The 18,799-nt window shown below is 42.7% G+C and overlaps 1 protein-coding gene across 3 annotated transcripts in view; it reads left to right on the top strand.

Annotated features, from left to right (window-relative positions):
* The window catches only part of ADAMTSL1 (ADAMTS like 1), a 526,103-nt gene that overhangs the window by 310,291 nt on the left and 197,013 nt on the right, over positions 1-18,799 (top strand). For all 3 annotated transcript variants that reach the window (XM_069962058.1, XM_069962057.1, XM_069962059.1), the window contains exon 2: positions 17,310-17,437. In XM_069962058.1, the coding sequence (XP_069818159.1) occupies positions 17,310-17,437 (128 nt within the window). The remainder of the gene's footprint in view (positions 1-17,309; positions 17,438-18,799) is intronic.

Raw genomic sequence — 18,799 nt, 5'->3', positions numbered from 1 at the left:
AATTGCTTAGCTTTGTATGGGATCCTGGCCGGAGCGTATACACATCGCATACGCTCCATCCGGGATCTCTTGCGGCGTGGCAAAACAACTGACATGTCAGTTTTCTGCGTCCACAATTCAGTGAATAGCGGCCGTAGAAAAGCATGTCAGTGCACACTATGAAGCGAGCAACTCCGGCCGCTTGGTTCATAATGGGCAGCGAGGAGTTCTGATGCGGGCGTGCACGAATGCGCCTGCATCAGAACACTCTGGCCGAAAAGATCATCTGTTCGGTACTGCAGTACCGGCCGGGATGATCATTTCAGAGACCGGCCGCTCCGTGACCCGGCCGGGTCACGGAACGGCCGGTCTCTTACGTTTTTCTTGCAGCCATATGAAATACGCTCTGGCTGGGATTCCATTCATTACAATAGAACGTGTGTTTTGTATTATACAAAACATACGTTGTGTGAACATGGCCTTATACTGTGTATCAAATGAATATAATTTTCTTGTTATTGTCAGTTGTCTTGTTGTGCTGCTCATGAATCCACTATGCAGCTTCTAGGCAAACTAGGAGGTGAATATATCAATAGTTGTAGCTTGATTTCTATAAGTGAATTGTTGGTATCCGCTCATAATATCTGCAATTTTGGTTCTATTATATTGCACTGCTTTAGATTACTATGTACAAGAGTTCTTGGGCCAAGCTGTAAATCTTGTGGGCTATCATATAACATAGGAGGCATGTTATCGGGACATAGTACATGTTATTGGAGGGTTGTTTTGGGGTTAGTATGTTTCATCCATCACATTCCAATCATAATTTTGCAGCTGCTCAACAGGCTGTCAGGATTTAGTCTCACCATGAACTTTTACTTTTTCTTTATTCATGATATAAAATAATTCTATTGGCTGGAAAATAATATTTCATCTTGCTTTCCAAAGAAATGCCTAATGTAATCCAAGCAAGCTTTTTCTTCCAGGGCAGTCATCCAGCCATAATCTTGGATACATTCTTGGAGACACAAGTCTTGTCATTGTAAACTTGACCAAAGGTTACCTTTAAGAAAGGAATGCATTCTGATATTTCTGCAAAGTTGTTTGGTTTGCAACCTTTTAGTTTGTCCAGGTGGGTGAGCCAAAATGCTGGACTAATTCACAAGGTTTTTACAAGCTGTGTTAAAACCAATATATAGGGAGCAGGAGATGCCGTCATGGGGATGGAGAAAAACTTTAACCTTTAATCTCATGTTCCCCTCTTTTTGTGCTAATACAGTTTTAATAGCAGTTTGCTAATCTTCAGTTTTGAAAAGAATACCTATTGACACATAAAACATGGGATATGTTAAGTATATAGATGATAGGTAGGAAAATAGATAAATAGAGGGATGTTGTTACACACATGAATAGCGCAACCTCAGCATTACATTTATTCACAATAATATAAAACTGTAACTAGACTACAAAAGCTTCAGTGTATTCCATTAATCCATATAAACCTGTCCTGAGCACTTATTAGTGCTAAAATCAGATTAAGGGAAGCTACTTACTCATAATGATCTCAGCCATGCACTGTATAGTTCTACTCTGTTTAGGAAACACCTTATCCAGAGGCATTCCGAAACTATGTGTAATAGCTGACTTGGGACTTTCTGGACTATATCAGATTGCTCACAATACTGTAGTCTAATATAACATGCCTCAAATGCTTTGAAACATACTGGAGCTTCTGAAGGAATGAATCACAAGCCACTGTGTTAACGTGCCCATACACTTAAGGCTATGTTCACACTACGTAAAACTACGGCCTTAGTTCTCACCGCAGAACTACGGCCGTAGTTTTGCAGGGTGGGAAATAGCTTTATTTTTAATGGGATCCCGGCCGAAGCATACACACATCGTATGCGCTCTGGCCGGGATCCCGTGCGTCGCCGGAAAAAAACTGACATGTCAGTTTTCTGCGCCCGGAATTCCGGCCTCAGAAAGACCTGTCAGTTCACACAGTGAAGCAAGCGGCTCCGTCCGCTTGCTTCACTGTGGGCTATGGGAAGCTCATCAGCGCGCGCCCGCATCAGAGCTCCGCGGCGGGAAAGATCACCCGGCCTTAAGTACCGGCCGGGATGTTCCGGGCTAAGACTGGCAGTTCTGTGGCCCGGCCTGGGTCACGGAACGGCCGGTTGTTCACATAATGTGAACATAGCCTAAATATTTGTTCTAAGTTCCACTTTAAGGGAAAACTGTCAAGTCGGAAATGCAATCCATTCTGCAGGTAGCATATTATAAAATAGGAGGAGCTGAGGAGATTGATTTATAGTTTTGCAGGAAAAGTTCCAGCATAACTTCATTCATGTAAATCTCTACTCATTCTTGAGAACATAGTCGAGTAGGTGTTCCTACTCAGTGATTGACAGTTATGTGTGTATAAGTGGGCATAATGAGAGCGATTGGCAGTTCACAGTAGGGGCTTCTTAGCAGCACAAAATCAGCACCTGCTTCAGCATCAACCCTAAACCTAGCACATAGGGTAACAGGGGTTGGCCACTTTATAGTACAGTTATTCAGTGTACAGTATTAGTAAGTGTACTCACTGTATATACTGACAGCAGCTCCCTGTGTACCTTATAGAGCTAAAATCAGACTCCCCTCCTCCAGGCTGTGCTGCCCTGCTCTGTGGTGTTTCAGTCCATAAGATGGCCGACATGGGGGAGCATGTGACCAAGCCATGCCTCCCAGTGTCCACCATAGGCATATACAGGCTCAGTGATGGACACCACAGAGCAGGGCAGCCTCACTAATACTGTACACTGAACAATTTTACTACAAAGTGGCCAACCCCATTAAGAGTTCGGTTATGGCCCACTAAGAGCACAAAATGAATGTATTTTTGAGCACCAACCCTAACCCTTCTGGCATAAAGGGAGAAGTATGAACAGGAGGGCTCAGTTGTGTGATGTCCCTGTTCTGCTCAGCTCTCCTTGGAAAGCCAGTCTTGTGATATATAGATTTATAGACAGTCTCATAAGAGGAGACCCAAGCAGAATTAAAGGGATCATTAATCAGATGAGCACTTTTGTGCCTTCATTCTAGTGATTGGTGAGAGTCGCAGCACAGGGATGCCTATGATCAAAACTTCTGACATGTTACTATGACATGTCAGAAGTTTGTTGAAATGGTAAAAAAAAACAACTATTGCTATATTTTAATGTAAAAATAATATACAATTTCATGAAAATCTATACAGTGTAGCCATTGGACATGGTGATTGTGTAGGTTGTAGTATATAATCCAGCCATACAGAGAAGAAGGATTTCAAATTCAGTCTTAGCTTTGTCTCGAAGTAATGAGCTGAATACTGATTGCCTCGCTGTATGGGACAAGGTCTTGTACAGCGGCCATAGACATAATAAGAAACATGTTATAGAAATTATCAAGTTTAAATGACATCTGGAAAAGGGTTGACATGCTGTCACCAAATTCATTGGTTTCATTTTACTGGGGTGCTCGAGGACAAGCCGCCTTACTAACTAGTCAGCGACACTGAGGCGCTTATTAATGGCAGAAGTATGCGAGCAGAAAGATAGAGTTGACAGAAGGAGTGCCAGGTAATACATTAATGTATTCTTCTAAATGTGTCTTCAAGCAGTACTTGATGTTGTTACCAAACTCCTAGACGGTGCTGATTGTACTTGACATGGGTCAATTGTCCCATAACAGAGCTCTAGAAAGAAAGGTAGATGGGACACACTCGCGACCTCTGCACTTATTCTAGATACAAGGAGTGTCATTGCCTAACATACACATTGAGGTCTTGTATGTAAAATTTCCAGTTATCTCTGTTAGTAATACCTGAAAAATTCCTATTAGTGTTTACATGGGACGCATTGTTGGTTATGAAAACCTATTTGTAGAATATCACTTCTTACAAACATTCTTACATTTTGCCAATTTATTAGTACTTCATAGCATGCCTTGTTTTTCAATGTAAACTGTCCTAATATTGGCTTACCTGTTTACCATAGATGCCCAGAAAGCTCTTTAGTATAAGCAACATATTCATAGACCCACATTATAAAAAAAAAGTGTCGTTTTTGCCTCTAGGGGTTTTCTTTATAGAATGCACTATTCTTCGGGGAGTTTATACGGTAAAAAAGTATATCATACTGAGTGCCATCTGTCTTGGGCACAATGTACGTTAGAGAGATACGTTAGAGAATTCCCCTGATTTCCAGCTCAAATAGACATTGTAAGACACAGTATGAAAAGGGCTTTAAAAATATAAAAGAAACAACCAGCTTATCGAACCCTTGGGTCTCTGATCATACATGCCACAGGGTATTCCCCCGTTGTAAGTCCTTCGTCTTAATGAGCGTATAAGGCTGTTGGTCTCATAAACAATAAGTCCCAAGACATTGTGCCAGCTCTTTCTGTCAAACATAGTTATATAATGTTGTTATCAGGGTATGCCGTGTGAGACATCATGTTGGATGGGTCTGTGAGCAATAAGGCACACATCTCTTATATAATTCCACTTGCCAGTTCTTTATCACAAATAAAGCAGCATATCTACCCTAAAGCTAGCCATACACATCAGATAAATGTCAAGTGAAGTTGACAATTTTAGTGGGACCAGCTAACCATCTGATATGTATGATGACCCCCATTTCTCCCCCAGTGGCAAAATCCAAACAAGCAGCTGTCCAAATCCTCCAGTATGGATATCTGTTGTTATACCCATCAGGATGTAGCTCATTGAAACTTTAAAAAAGGTTCCAGTGAGCATCTGAAACATTGCTATTGACACACAATTGGAGTGATGCTTTTCTTTGGATGTTGCCTAGTAGACCCTTTAAAATCTGTACCCCTTAGCTTTGCACCTTTTTTGTATTCTCACCCGATGGCAGTTGTTGGGAGCTAGAAGGATCAGGCATGATGGATTTAAAGTGCCCAATCCTCATGTTCTCAGGAGATGCTGTAAGCAACTGTAGGATTGGAAATGATAGCTGTTGACTTGGCACAAAGAGCACTTGGTTGACAGCTATCTTGTGTGTCTGACCAGACTCCATATAGGGTCCATCCCTATTACATCTATCTAGTAAAGTGTGATGTCATTCACCTGTCATATATTGCATATTTTTTGTCTTCAGCTTTGCCATTGTGTTCTTGCTGAGAAGAATGTGCAGTTTCTAGGTGATTTGTCCTTCTTGGGAAAGATATGCAACAAGATCTGCTAAGTGCAGCAATTATATCTAGCGTGGTCTGCTAGCCAAGGTTTATTGCTTGGCTGTGGTATAAAAGATTTTTTATTACCTGGTTATGGTTCATAGATCTGTGGCGCTTGTTTATAACAATTCTCCCCTATTTATGAAACCAAATCTGCCTTTTTTCTTCACTGAGTGCATTCATAAGTGTTTGTGGGATCATAACACCATAGAAAGCTTATGTAACAGTTCTGTAATAAGGCAATCTGTCATGTCAGCACTGACTTTATCAGAAACCACAGAGACATAACGTGTCTATAATAGCTTGTAAGGGGAAAGTTAAAGGATTTACTCTATGGGAATTATTTTGTGAGAGTAGATATATGGACTGCTTTCATAAATAAGGAATAAATATGTGTACGTATCCTCAAAGCACTAAGTATGAGTTATGATGTGAAAGCCAATCCATGCTTACTCACTTCCTTTCAAATTTCTGATCTATAATTCCAGTGACATAATTGCTGATGGATAAAGGTGTTAAATGGTTTCACCATCACAAGTCACCTGAAAGTCTTTGGTTTTGGCGTCTCTGTTTTTTATCTTCATCCCTGATCTAAGGACGCTTTCATAGAGTTTTAAGGCATTTCAAAGGCATGTAGTCTTTCTTTAAATACCTTACCCAACCGTACTCTGTGCTAGCACTAAGCAAAACTTGAAAGGGAATAATCTAGCTTTAAGTATTTCCAGATCGAATGCAATGTGAAGCTTCCATATCACTCAGTGCCAGGTGTTGTGAGTTGCTGCTATCAATATGACAACCATCCTTCTTCATCTAAATGTCTTCATAATAGGCTGGACAGGTATCTCACTGTATCCACCCCAGCTTTTTACATGGTTAAATAGTTCAAATATTTCTTCAAAATTTTTCATTTTACTTCAAAGACATGCACAACGCTAAAAAGGGGAGTCGGTGTATATCATATTCAGTCTGCATGGTCACTGAGGTCAGTAATATCAGGCATCTCATATGCCAGTGTGTCTGGCTTCAAAATACTACAACTAAAATTAGATAATGGTGTGTCATCTAGGAAACTCATTCTGAGGAACACTAAACCGAAAAGTTAGAGATTAGCGAACTTACCGAAAGTTTGGGTGCGCACAAACCCGAACGATCGGCATATGAATACCGCTGCCTGTGTATGTAAGTATGTATGTGTGTATGTGAGGAGGATGAAATAGCTAAACTCTAGAGACGTATGGTGCGTTTACACAGAGAGATTTATCTGACAGATTTTTTAAGCCAAAGCCAGGAATGGATATGAAAAGAGGAGAAATCTCAGTCTTTCCTTTATGACCTATTCTCTGTTTATAGTCTGTTTCTGGCTTTGACTTAAAAATTTGTCAGATAAATCTCTCTGTGTAAACGCACCCTTATGCACTTATTAGGATTAAATCAGAAGACCATATTAGGAGAGGAATTGCTCACATTATCTTCTTTGGTGTCTTTTTTAGGCTTTATTCACACACAGTATTTTTGCTCAGTATTTTGGTCAGTATTTTACAACCAAAAGCAGGAGTGGATTGAAAACACAGAAAGGCTATGGGTCAGGAACTTACCTGACCGCGCTCCAGCGACGTCTGTCCCGGCTGGAGCGCAGCACCGCCTTCCTCTCCGGGCCCGGGTGACGTCACGGCCGCGGGCTCCGATGACGTGCGGCGGCTCGGCTGAGGCAATTAGGCAGGGACAGTGGGTGGTTTCAGATCAGGGCCCACTGTCTGGTTGTGTGTGTTCCATTCTGACACTATGTTCACACACTGTTGAAATAAAGTGGATTTAATGGCAAATAATTGTTTCAACAGTGTTTTAACAGGGTGTGAACATAGCCTTTCTGTATCTTCAATCCACAAAATACTGACCAAAGAACTGAACAAAAATACTGTGTGGAAACAAAGGGGGACATGTATCAATGAGCGTACAGGGGTTTTTTCGGCGGAAAGTGCCGATTTGCTCATTATTTTATTCGCAAATGGCACTTTACGCCGGGTACGCCGGGGAGCGGGGAGGGGGTGTGAAGGGGGCGGAACGGAGGGCGCGGACTCAGAGTCTGTGCGATTCACCATCCGTTCCGCCAAAAGATACGCTGAAAACCTACTGCAGTCCTCAGCTGGCATAGGTTTTTCGGCCGTGCGCATCGGAGTGCATGGGATTTATGTAGAGGCATTATGTAGAGGCATTGTTCTAGAAATGGTGTCTATTTCTGCTTTGGCAAGAATAGACTGGTCCATTTAAAATTTACTATCAGGGATAAGCCTGGTCTATATTCTGTGGTGCTGATTTGTTTGACTCAGAATTGTCTCAGAATTGTCTCTAAATAGTCTCAGAATTGTCTCTAAATAGTCTCATTGGCCCTGGTTTGCCTCCTAGGTAGTGAGCATTTTCTTCTCCCTTTCTTTTTCAGATAGCGGCATGCAGCGGATTACGTCGGATATGTTTGGACTACGTCGATGACCAGCGGACTTTACTGTTCAATAAAATGGTCAATGAGGGGTGTGGGTGTGTTTTTATTTGAATAAAAAAAATTTCTAGGTGTGTTGTGTTTTCTCTCATTACTTTACAGACTTAGTAGTGGAAGCTGTCAGATAGACGAATCCATTACTAAGTCAGGGCTTAGTGTTAGCCGGTATAAAATGGCTAACACTAACACCCCCATTATTACCCCAGTACCCATTGCCACCAGGTATACAGGGAAGTCGAGTGCCAGTGGCCCTGGAGCGTCAAAATTGGGGCTCCTGGACCGGGCGGCAGCAGGCTGGTAATATTAAGGCTGGGGAGGGCCTAAACCAATGGCTCTTTCCACCCTGGTGTTACCAGGATGCTGTTGCTTGGTTTTTAATCCAGCTGGTTATGGAAAAGGGGGGATCCTATGCGTTTTATTTTCTTTAAATAAATAAATAATAAAAAAAACCAAACGCATGGGGTCCCCCCTTTTTTCATGACCAGCCGGGTTAAAAACCAAGCAAGAGCAGCCTGGTAACACCAGGGCGGGAAGGGCCATTGGTTTAGGCCCTCCCCAGCCTAAATATTACCAGCCTGCTGCCGACCAGTCCAGGAGCGCCAATTTTGATGCTCCGGGACCACTGGCACCTGGCTCTTCCCAGTACCCCTGGTGGCATTGGGTACTGGGGTAATAATGGGGGGGTTAGTGTTAGCCATTTTATACCGGCTAAGCCCTGACTTAGCAATGGATTCCGTCTATAAGACAGCTTCCACTACTAAGCCTGTAAAGTAATGAGAGAAAACACAACACACCTAGAATTTTTTTTTTACTCAAATAAAAACACACCCACACCCTTCATTGACCATTTTATTGAACATTAAACTCCGCCGGTCATCGACGTAGTCCTAACGAATCCGACGGTATGACGCTATCTGGGAAAAACAAAGAAAAAACACAAGCAAAAACAAACAGCAAGTAAGGGGTTAACTCCTGGGGAGCCAAACTGTAACTCCCATGCCCATGCTGGAGATCCCCCAACTTTCCCAGCATCCTGTAAGGTTAACCCTTACAGGATCCTGGGAAAGCTGGGTGACCTTCAGCATGGGCATGGGAGTTACAGTCTGGGTCCCAGGGACTTAACCCCCTGGGGACCAGACTGTTCTGGCACTGCACCTGCACCAGCAAGGAAGGGGGTTAAGCGCCCCTTCCTGGGGCAGATGCAGTGCGCTCTCCAGAGGGGGGGGGGGGTGATGACAGGGGCTGGGGGTTACCTGCTCCTGCTTCCTCGGCTGACCCGTTAGGCTCCCCTCCATGACAGTAAGCCCCGCCCCCACCGCGAGACAGTGCGGGACGGGGCTTACCCGGACTGCCGAGGAAGCAGCAGCAGGTAACTCCCAGCCCTTATCATCACCCCCCCCCCCCCTCGGAGAGTGCACTGCATCAGCAAGGAAGGGGCACTTAATACACTATATGTGTATTTCACATGGATGATTAAAATGTGTGCAATGTAAGTAGAGAAAGACAGTGAATTGTAAGAAATGCTGTCTGTGAATAGGATGTCATGATAGTTTTGCAATGCAACTTGTATACACATTCCCGTATTTGTCAGTTGTTACATTGTATAATTGATGTTGATTTTCAAGCTTGTATAGAAGATGAATTATTCTATTTTCATTCTTACTACATGTGACAGTGTACTGTAAGCCCAACATAAATGTATTCTTCTGTCAGTTTTTGGCATTAAGAATTTTAAGCGAATCTATACTGGCTGCAGCCCAACCCAAACCACCAGTATTGTTCTCTAGCCTTGCCAGCTGTAGGTCTAGGGCACGGATGCCCCACCCCATTGACTCACCGCCTCACCGCGCCACCATAAAAAAACTTGATTTTAACCATAGTATCGGCCACAGGAAAAAGTCCGACCCCGGGGCTGGACATGGTATGGTAAAGAGTAGAGATGAGAGAATACGATTCGATCGAGTAGGTATTCGATCAAATATCACGGTATTCAAAAGATTTGAATTCATTCGAGTAGTGAGGCAAAAATGCAGGAAACATTTGAAAGCCCTCCCATCGCAGTTGGCACTTTTTTAATGCAATGACTATGCAGGGAGGCTGTGAGGGACTCTGGGAGTACCCACGCAGCACGAAAACTGCGTCTTCCCTCATTGGATAGCTGAACCACATGACCTTGAATATTTAATAATTGGCTCCGCCTCTTGACCGCAGATGAGCTTTCAACCTAGTCCGGGAGAGATCTTGCAGCAGGGAGAGATTTTAGTAGCGTTTTGATTAGGCAGGCTTACCACAGAACCCAAAAGTCCTTTTCAGGGCTAAGATCCAGCGAAAAAGTGATCTCTGAATCCAAAGCACTTCTCAGTGCTAAGAAATAGATGATACAACAGCAGCATCAGCAGGTATATTCATTCCAGTACCCTGTGTGTACAAGTGACTTATAGTGTCCCTGTTTAACACCACTAAGGGCATGTGATACATATTGTTCCAGTAGCCCACTAAGGGCACCTGATATATACTGTTTCAGTAGCCCACTAAGGGCACCTGATATATACTGTTTCAGTAGCCCACTAAGGGCACCTGATATATACTGTTTCAGTAGCCCACTAAGGGCACCTGATATATACTGTTTCAGTAGTCCAGTAAAAGGCATGTCATACATACTGTTCCAGTAACGTTCGTACAGCATTACGCGTGATACGCGTGAATAATATGACGCTCTGCGGACGCACATTGAAATCATGTATGTAACACTGCGCAAGAAATACGAAGGAAATGTGTGAATATTGCCATAAATGTTCGTAAAGCTTTCGCAAATATTTTTCCTTCGCAACTGCAGAGAGTGGCATTATACTGCGACTTTGGGGTGTTGGGTGCACCCAGGATCAAACTGTAGAACTTGGTGGCTTTCAGTGTGGCACTAAACCATTTAGGTTGTTAGGGTGGTATTCCACGAGCCGACCAGGGCCCGATCAACGATGTAAACGAGAGCTGATCTGCTAGATCGGCGCTCGTTTACTGGGCCTATTCCACAGCCCGACAATCGTTTAGAGAGGGCTGTAGATCCGTATTAGACCCCTATCTGTCCACTTGACTGCAAGATGGCAAATCATAAGTCATAATTCCAGAGACTGGGGGGGGGGATATATAATATAAATTCAATATTTTGTACATATATTTGTACTTTGATGTGTACAATACTAAGTTATCAACAGGCAAAATGTCTCTACTGAAACTTCTTGTGGCATCAAACTCTTACTGGGTGGTTCTGTAGTTATGAGGGTCGCCCTAAGGCCAAGTGTATATTACTTCCCTGTGAAGGAAGTCCTACCTTCTGTTAACTGATTACTGGCAGGTCAGATTTATTTGCAACTATTGATTTAATGGAAGCTGTGACTTAAATCCATATAGGGAGTTCACTTCAAGCAAAAAAGTGGATTATTTCAATAGCTCAATGTAGGAAAGGTCTTTCAGGCATCAGATAAAAGGAGAAAATGTTTATATATTTTCTGCACATGGAGTAAGCTTGTGATTGGGAGCACTTGTTACCATAATAAGGATGAAAGAGAATGGAGAACGTCCTGCTGGGTTTAAATGATTTTCCATCAAAGCATGCCCTTGCACACAGTATTGCTTATATATGGCTAGCACAATGTTGTTCTTTGTCGTTGGCACAGACTGCTTCAGAGTAAGCCACGTCTCAGAAAAATGCCAAACTGAAATAGTAACCATTACTTGGTGGTACATGAAGATCTTTCCTCCTTTGTGCGATCCAGGGCCGTTTTTTAGGCTGAGTAAAGGAGTTATAGTAATTACTTTCAGGACTAATTGTACCTCTTAGCTCTGGATTTACCAATGCTTCATTTCACATTATTGTTACCATTAGTATGATTAGATTTGAGATTTAGTTAGTGCTTTTGTGACTGCTTGTTGTGGATACATTTCAAATTTGAACAGAAATATTTTGGTCAATGGCTTAATTTGTTTGTACGTTTTCTAAAATCTGCAGGACATGTTGCTGTTACTGCTATAACCTAGGGATAGGGAAACTTTTTGGCTGAGAGAGCCATGAACGCCAACATTTTTTCAAATGTAATTCTGCGAGAGCCATACAATATGTTTATAACTATATTAAAAGTAAGTGTGTGCATTCTATGTAAGACCCACACTTTTAAAGTACAATAAGTCTCTGAATTCTTTTTAATAACATTGTTATTCATTGCTAACCAATGAAGAATAAAGTAATTCTGAGCATTAACCCTTAGACGACCCAGGGCGTATAGTTACGCCATGGAAGTCTGTCCCCAGACGACCTAGGGCGTAACTGTACGCCCTGGGTGTTTCTCTCGCTATGAAGCAGTAATGACACGCTGCAGCGATCGCGCTGCCGCGTGTCATTAACTCCTTAAACGCCGCGATCGCGGCGCGACCGCGGCGTTTAAGTGTAAGTGACAGGGGGAGTCCCATGTCACTTACCGATCGGGACCCCCGCAGTGTCTCTTACCTGCCTCCGTGCAGTCCGATTGGCGATCTGCTACAGGCAGGCTCAATGAGCAGATCGCCGATAACACTGATCAATGCTATGCCTATGGCATAGCAATGATCAGTGTAAAAATCCAAGTAGTGAATGTAAAAGTCCTCCAAAGGGACTTCAAATGTGTAAAAAAAAAAAAGTTAAAAACACTAACACACAACCCCAAAACTCCTCCCCCAATAAAAGTTGAAATCACCCCCCTTTCCCATTATATAAATGAAACATATAAAAATAAATAAACAAATAAACATATAATATACCGTAGCGTGCGTAATTGTCCGATCTATTAAAATATAACAAGCGTCATTGCGAACGGTAAACGGCGTACACGAAAAGAGGGAAAAAAGTGCGCGGATTACCGATTTTATGTTACATTATATATTAAAAAAATTCATAAAAAGTGATCAAAACGTCCGATCTTCACAAATATGGTATTAATAAAAACTAGAGATCATGGCAAAAAAAAATGACACCCCATACAGCCCCGTAGGTGAAAAAATAAAACCGTTATAAGCGTCACAATAGGCCCATTTTATTTATAATTAATTGCCAAAAAAAAGGATTTCATTTAAAAAAAATATATAACATTAGAGAATCTGTGTAACCTGCATATGGTTGTGTTCGGACTGACCTATAGAGTAATAATATCATGTCGCTTTTACCATATAGTGCATTACGTAGACACAGGAACCCCCCAAACGTTACCATATTGCATTCTTTTTTATGATTTCACCAATTTATATCTTCATAAATAATATATTTGGGATTCCGTCATACATGTTATGGTAAAATGAAAGACGCCATTACACAGTACAACTATTCCTGTAACAAATAAGCCGTTACATGGTCTGTAGATAGAAATCTGAAAGTGCTAGAGCTCTTAGAAGGGGAGGAGGGAAAAACGGAAACACTAAGATCAAAATTTGCGTGGTCCACTGGGTCATTTTGGGCCTGGTTCTCAAAGGGTTAATGTGAATTCTGGTGCTGCATGGTTTTGCTGATGACTTTGTAGTCTGGTTGATATGTGGGGAGGTTAAAGGGGTACTCCAGTGTGGGGGCACCTTTTTACTGGGACTGGGGAGGAGGTTGCCGAGGAAAAAGACGTCCACTCACCTCCCCGGTTCCAGCGGCGGGTACGGCATCACGGCGCTCCGGTGCCCGGTTCCCGTCCGCTTCCGGGTGTCTGACGTGGGCCCGAGATGTGACGTCTCAGGTCTGCTCAGCCACTCAGTGAAGGAGGCGGGATCCATTTCAAGTCCGATCAGATCCGGCATCCTTTACTGAGTGGCTGAGCGGACCTGAGACGTCACCTCTCGGACCCGTGTCAGACACCCAGAAGCAGCCGGGAATCGGGCACCGGAGCGCCGCAATGCCGGACCTGCCGCTGGAACCGGGGAGGTAAGTGGACGTCTTTTTCCTCGGCCACCTCCTCCCCGGTCCCAGTAAAAAATTGCCCCCATACTGGAGTACTCCTTTAGGCTTCTTGCAGGCATTGAGACTTCCATCTGTTAAAAATGAACCAAATACGTAGAGCCAAATATTATCCGTACAGCAATGACCCCACCTGAACCCCACACACTACCCCACCTGCCCCCCACACACACTACCCCACCTAACCCCCTACACACAAACACGCTACCCCACCTAACCACCCACACACACTTTCCCAACTGACCCCCACACACACACACACACACACTACCTGACCCTCTCACGCACACACTACCCTCCGGACCCCCCTCCACAAGCACACACATTACTCCCTGCCCCCCCACACACATACACACATGCACACACAACCCCACCTGCATCCCCCCCCCCCCCCCCCCACACACACACACACACACATACACACACACTCTCACACACACTACTGAGGGCTGAGGTGGTAGTCACCCAGCTTTCTTAAGTCTTTCTTGAGTCCTGAAAGGAATTTCTATGAGAGGATGTGTAAAAAAAAATCTAGGTCGGCACTAGGACATGTCCTTTTTTTCAGCATTGGATTGTGTCCTTGTAATCTACTCATAGTAAGAATAGCCCAATAGACACCAATGTGCACTAACTCGAATACGGAAATACCGATCCGTCAATAAGGCCTAAGAGGGCGATTTATTATCCACAGAGAGAGTGGGAGGAGCCAGGGAGCTGGAGACAATACATATTTTGTAGTCTTTTTATTTTTAACTTGTCAGGGATCAGCGACGCAAAAAGCATGCCAAAGCCAGTACTTTTAGTAATAACCTTGTACTGACAGGTAGAGTAAGGTTAGCACATTATTTCCTGTGTACTTACATTTATACAGTCTTTCCTATAGTAATTATCAGCAGGGAAGACTAAATACATTGTGAAACATGCAGCCTCACAACAGAACAATGGTGAGAAATGTGCTCCAAGTGACATTGTCTTACATCATCGTAAGTGATATCTAAGATACTGGCATGGAAGCTTTTTGTTCACGCATATAGAAATAACCCAGGGCACAGTTTGATGAGAGAGAATTAAACTTGGACTAGGTAAAAGAGAAAAACGAATATGGTTCATAACATCATTGAGTTTCACAATTGGGTGTGTCTGGGACAGCACCTTATACAATGTGTGATTTGTATTGTACTGTGAGTATAGGTTCGGTAGTAAAATGTTAAAAACAGGACAAATGTATTTTACATGTATGTCAGCAACAGGAAAAACACCTTTTCCTAGTTAAGTCCAATATACATTTAGAGCTTTTCTCAGAATTATGCCTCAAGCAATTTTCTAAAAATCTGTGCAATATTAGTGCATTAGAGCCATGACCATCTTTTGCCTTCTTTGTTATACCCCTATTCCACGGAGTGATCATCGTTCATAAACTCGCTCCAACGACCGCTCGTTAACAAGCACTTAACTATTTTTTTTAGCGAACGATAACACATAACGTGAACGATATATGTAGTGTAACGATTATTTTGCGGTCGTTACATGATCGTTTAAAACGTTCGCCGGGGTGATCATGACACAAATACTTTTTTTAAACCTTTTTAGGAACGACTGAAAGATCTCTAATTTTACGAACTGATTAGCGAATTATCTTTCAAAGACCAACGACTTTTTTTCGACATGCTGAAAAACATTTTTGAACGACAGTATACCGATTTCACCTTTGTCGTTCGCCCGTTTACACCAATTCCACAAAGCGATTATCGGTAGCGAGCGGTCGTTGGAGCGAGTTTATGAACTATAATCGTTCCCTGGAATAGGGCACTTAGTCCATAGTATACTTTGCCATTTTGGAACAGGTAGAGGAATAGAGGCGGTCACTCACCACTTGTTATGCCGAAAAAAAGTCCTTTATTTGTCCAGGAATGAACGTAGCAGAGAAGGGGGAAGATGGAGAAGCGGGTGCAATAACACAAACATTTTCGCGGTCTCCCGCTTCGTCAGGGAGACTGCGAAAACGTTTGTCTGATTGCACCCGCTTCTCCATCTTCCCCCTTCTCTGCTACGTTCATTCCTGGACAAATAAAGGACTTTTTTTCGGCATAACAAGTGGTGAGTGACCGCCTCTATTCCTCTACCTGTTCCATGTTGGACTGTTTTTCTTTGGCGTCGAGCACCTCCACTAGCCGTAATCATATCCAGGTAGGAGCTAGCCGTTCATAGTACTGCTCACGGCGTGTGATTCCCCGTAGTGCCAGCCATCCAGCTCTCACCCCGTATTATACTTTGCTATTTGCTACAGGTGTAATTGGCCAACTGCCAGCATTACAATGATGACCATGGCTGTGGTCTGGTGCTATGTCTTCTCTATATGCATTGGGGTTCTTCAGTAGGAAACAGTATTTTGCTGGTTTGGGATTGTCTGACCTGAAGAAATTTGGATGTGACTGGTTAAGATACAGTATATACAAGTTGCTCAGACCACACTTCCCACATAGCATGAAAATAATGGCGCAGTGAATGCTGGATATCCCCCTATTCTTTATTGCTCTTGCCATTTTATACCAAACACTTACTAAAAGTTTGGCTTCTAGTTTGGAGATAGAACTTTTTTCCTAAATAAATGGCTGTACATTTCCTGACGTAAATAAAAAGAATATGAATATGTGGGGTGCCGGTGGGAGCTGTTGAAATGTTTGTCTCAGTAAGCCATTATTTTGGTGGGAAGTCATAAGGCCAGCTCTTTCTCAGTTAGCTAAAGCTGATTTACAGTGGCCGTACTCATGCTGCTTTGTAATTCAAAGCGGGCAAGACAACAGTACACTTTGTAAGCTAGGCGGCTGTAGAATGTAGTCACTTTTAATGCTTTCTTGGCAATAAGCCCCATTCTTCCAAACTATAAGACTTATTTATTACCTGCTAAGTTTGCTAACTATTATTGCCGCCTAGCAGTCAGACTTAACCATCTGCCGCTTTTCACAAGATAAAGCCATTCCATTTTTTTTTTTTTCACCGTGGTAGTATTACTTTCTTTGCCTCTGCAATAGTAGTTAGAAACAAATTACTGGCAGTGTCAACTATCAGATTGCCATTTTTCCTTGAGTGGCATTAATTTATGAGTTCTTTTTTTGACAGTGGATTATGGCACATAGACCGCAGGTTTATACTAGTATTTAATGAATGAAGGTCTGGAAATTGCATCATGCGCTATGTGCCCTTTTACTCTTGGATTACTGACATAGGAGGTGATTTCACTACCTCCTTGGATAAACACCTTTGTTCTGTTCCTCCTCCTTAGTTGTCCATTACACCCGCAGAACACTCGGGCAAAGCCCGCACTTGATTGCACCATGAAACGCTTGATGGACTGAGTTTCCTGCTGCAATTACTGCCGGTTTATTTACCATGGCAAATGAATGGCTAATTCTGTATACACACTACTAAATGAGACCATCAGATGTGTTTGCAATTACAACAAAATCCTAAAATGCACAAAGCCTTTTCTCTCTTTCTTTTGCCATGAGAAACCCTGAGGGTGCCATTATGTTACTGTTCCATTCATATTACCCATGGGTTATTCATATAATGAACCGAAAACCGACATTATGAGTAAAAATAAGTTCACATTAAATGTAAAGCTAACACCTTGTTTTTTTGTTACTCCAGAGCTCGCGGACTGCTCGATCGGAAGAAGACCGGGACACTTTATGGGATGCTTGGGGATCATGGAGTGAATGTTCAAGGACATGTGGTGGGGGAGCCTCCTATTCTCTACGAAGATGTCTTAGTAGCAAGTAAGTTATACTGTAATTTTCTTTATATAAAGGATTGATTTAACCATGAAAACATCTTGCTTCCTGCAAGAGTAACCAAAAATGTGTTAGAAAAATATACCTGCTTTTCTATGCAACCTGATTTTTTGCTCAAAAACTTTTGAGCAACTCATCTCTGGTCTGTGCAAGGCACAGCTTTTAATAGAATTCCGCTAGAGGTAAGTTAGAAAGTTTGTAGTGCCAATCGAGTGACATGTTGTGTGACGATTTAGAGCTGCATAGCCATGTAAAGTGACAAACAGTGATTAAAGAGGTTATTTGGTGCTGCCACATTTTTAACAGGTTGCTGTCATATAAGAAAACATAACAAACATGTTATGCTTACCTCTCTGCACCCCCTGGTGCCCCTATGCAGTCGCCGGTGTCCCCCGCTGTCTGTACCTGCTGTTACTTCTGAGACGAGTTTGTCTCGGGAGTGTCAACCCACTCAGCCAATCACTGGTCACAGCACTCTCCTGTCTTAGTCAGTGATTGGCTGAGCGGGCTGTTCCTCCCGAGACAAACTCCACCGGCGACCGCATCAGGACACTGGTGGAGCGAGATAAGCATAACACGTTTGTTATGTTTTCTTATGCGAGCACTGGGTAACCCCTAGAAAAGTATCTTCATGCCAGTTGTCACTTTCCCATCCCACAAATTTAGCCTATCCTGCTTCAAAAGATTTCCCTGCAGACAGTGTGAACTAGGTAAAGCTACACTAGGCTAAGATTACTTTAAAGGGAAAGTATCACCTAGATTTTCTTTTACGGATTTGAGACAGATACTTCAAAAAGTTCTTTTATATTATCTGTTTCCATTTTCTGTTTGTCATATCATGTCATTTTTTTTGTACATTGTTATTGAGGATGCCATCTTACCTCAGTTGTTTTTAACAGCATTTAGTGATATACTTTACAGCACGTCCCTAGGATAATGATGACATGAGACAGACCCTGTCCCATTGAGATCAATGTGAGACATTACTGAGTGTACTCTGTGACCTTTGAAGAGGTCATTCCGCAGAGAGCTGCTATTATATAATTGGTGCTATCTATCTACAATTGCCTGGCGCCCACTCCTCCTTTCTGTCCTCAGGCCGATGCACATGTATCTGTCTCCTAGTGTTCACACATGCCTAGTGTGCGCTCTGCTTAAATTTAAAGGGCCAGAGTGCCCCTAATTGGCTGCTGCCCAGCAGCCTCGTACTATAAATCACAGCCCTTTCCCTGGGTCCCCTTTGGAACCTCTCTATGCTAATTCTTCGTTTGCAAATAAGGAAAATGTCCAGCACCCAATCCTTGGATAAAAGTTTTTGCTTCTTTATGAGAAACTCTGATAAAGTCT

The sequence above is a fragment of the Dendropsophus ebraccatus genome, chromosome 3, assembly GCF_027789765.1.
Source record: "Dendropsophus ebraccatus isolate aDenEbr1 chromosome 3, aDenEbr1.pat, whole genome shotgun sequence".
Taxonomy (NCBI): Eukaryota; Metazoa; Chordata; class Amphibia; order Anura; family Hylidae; genus Dendropsophus; species Dendropsophus ebraccatus.
This window is presented reverse-complemented; position numbering and strand designations above follow the sequence as displayed.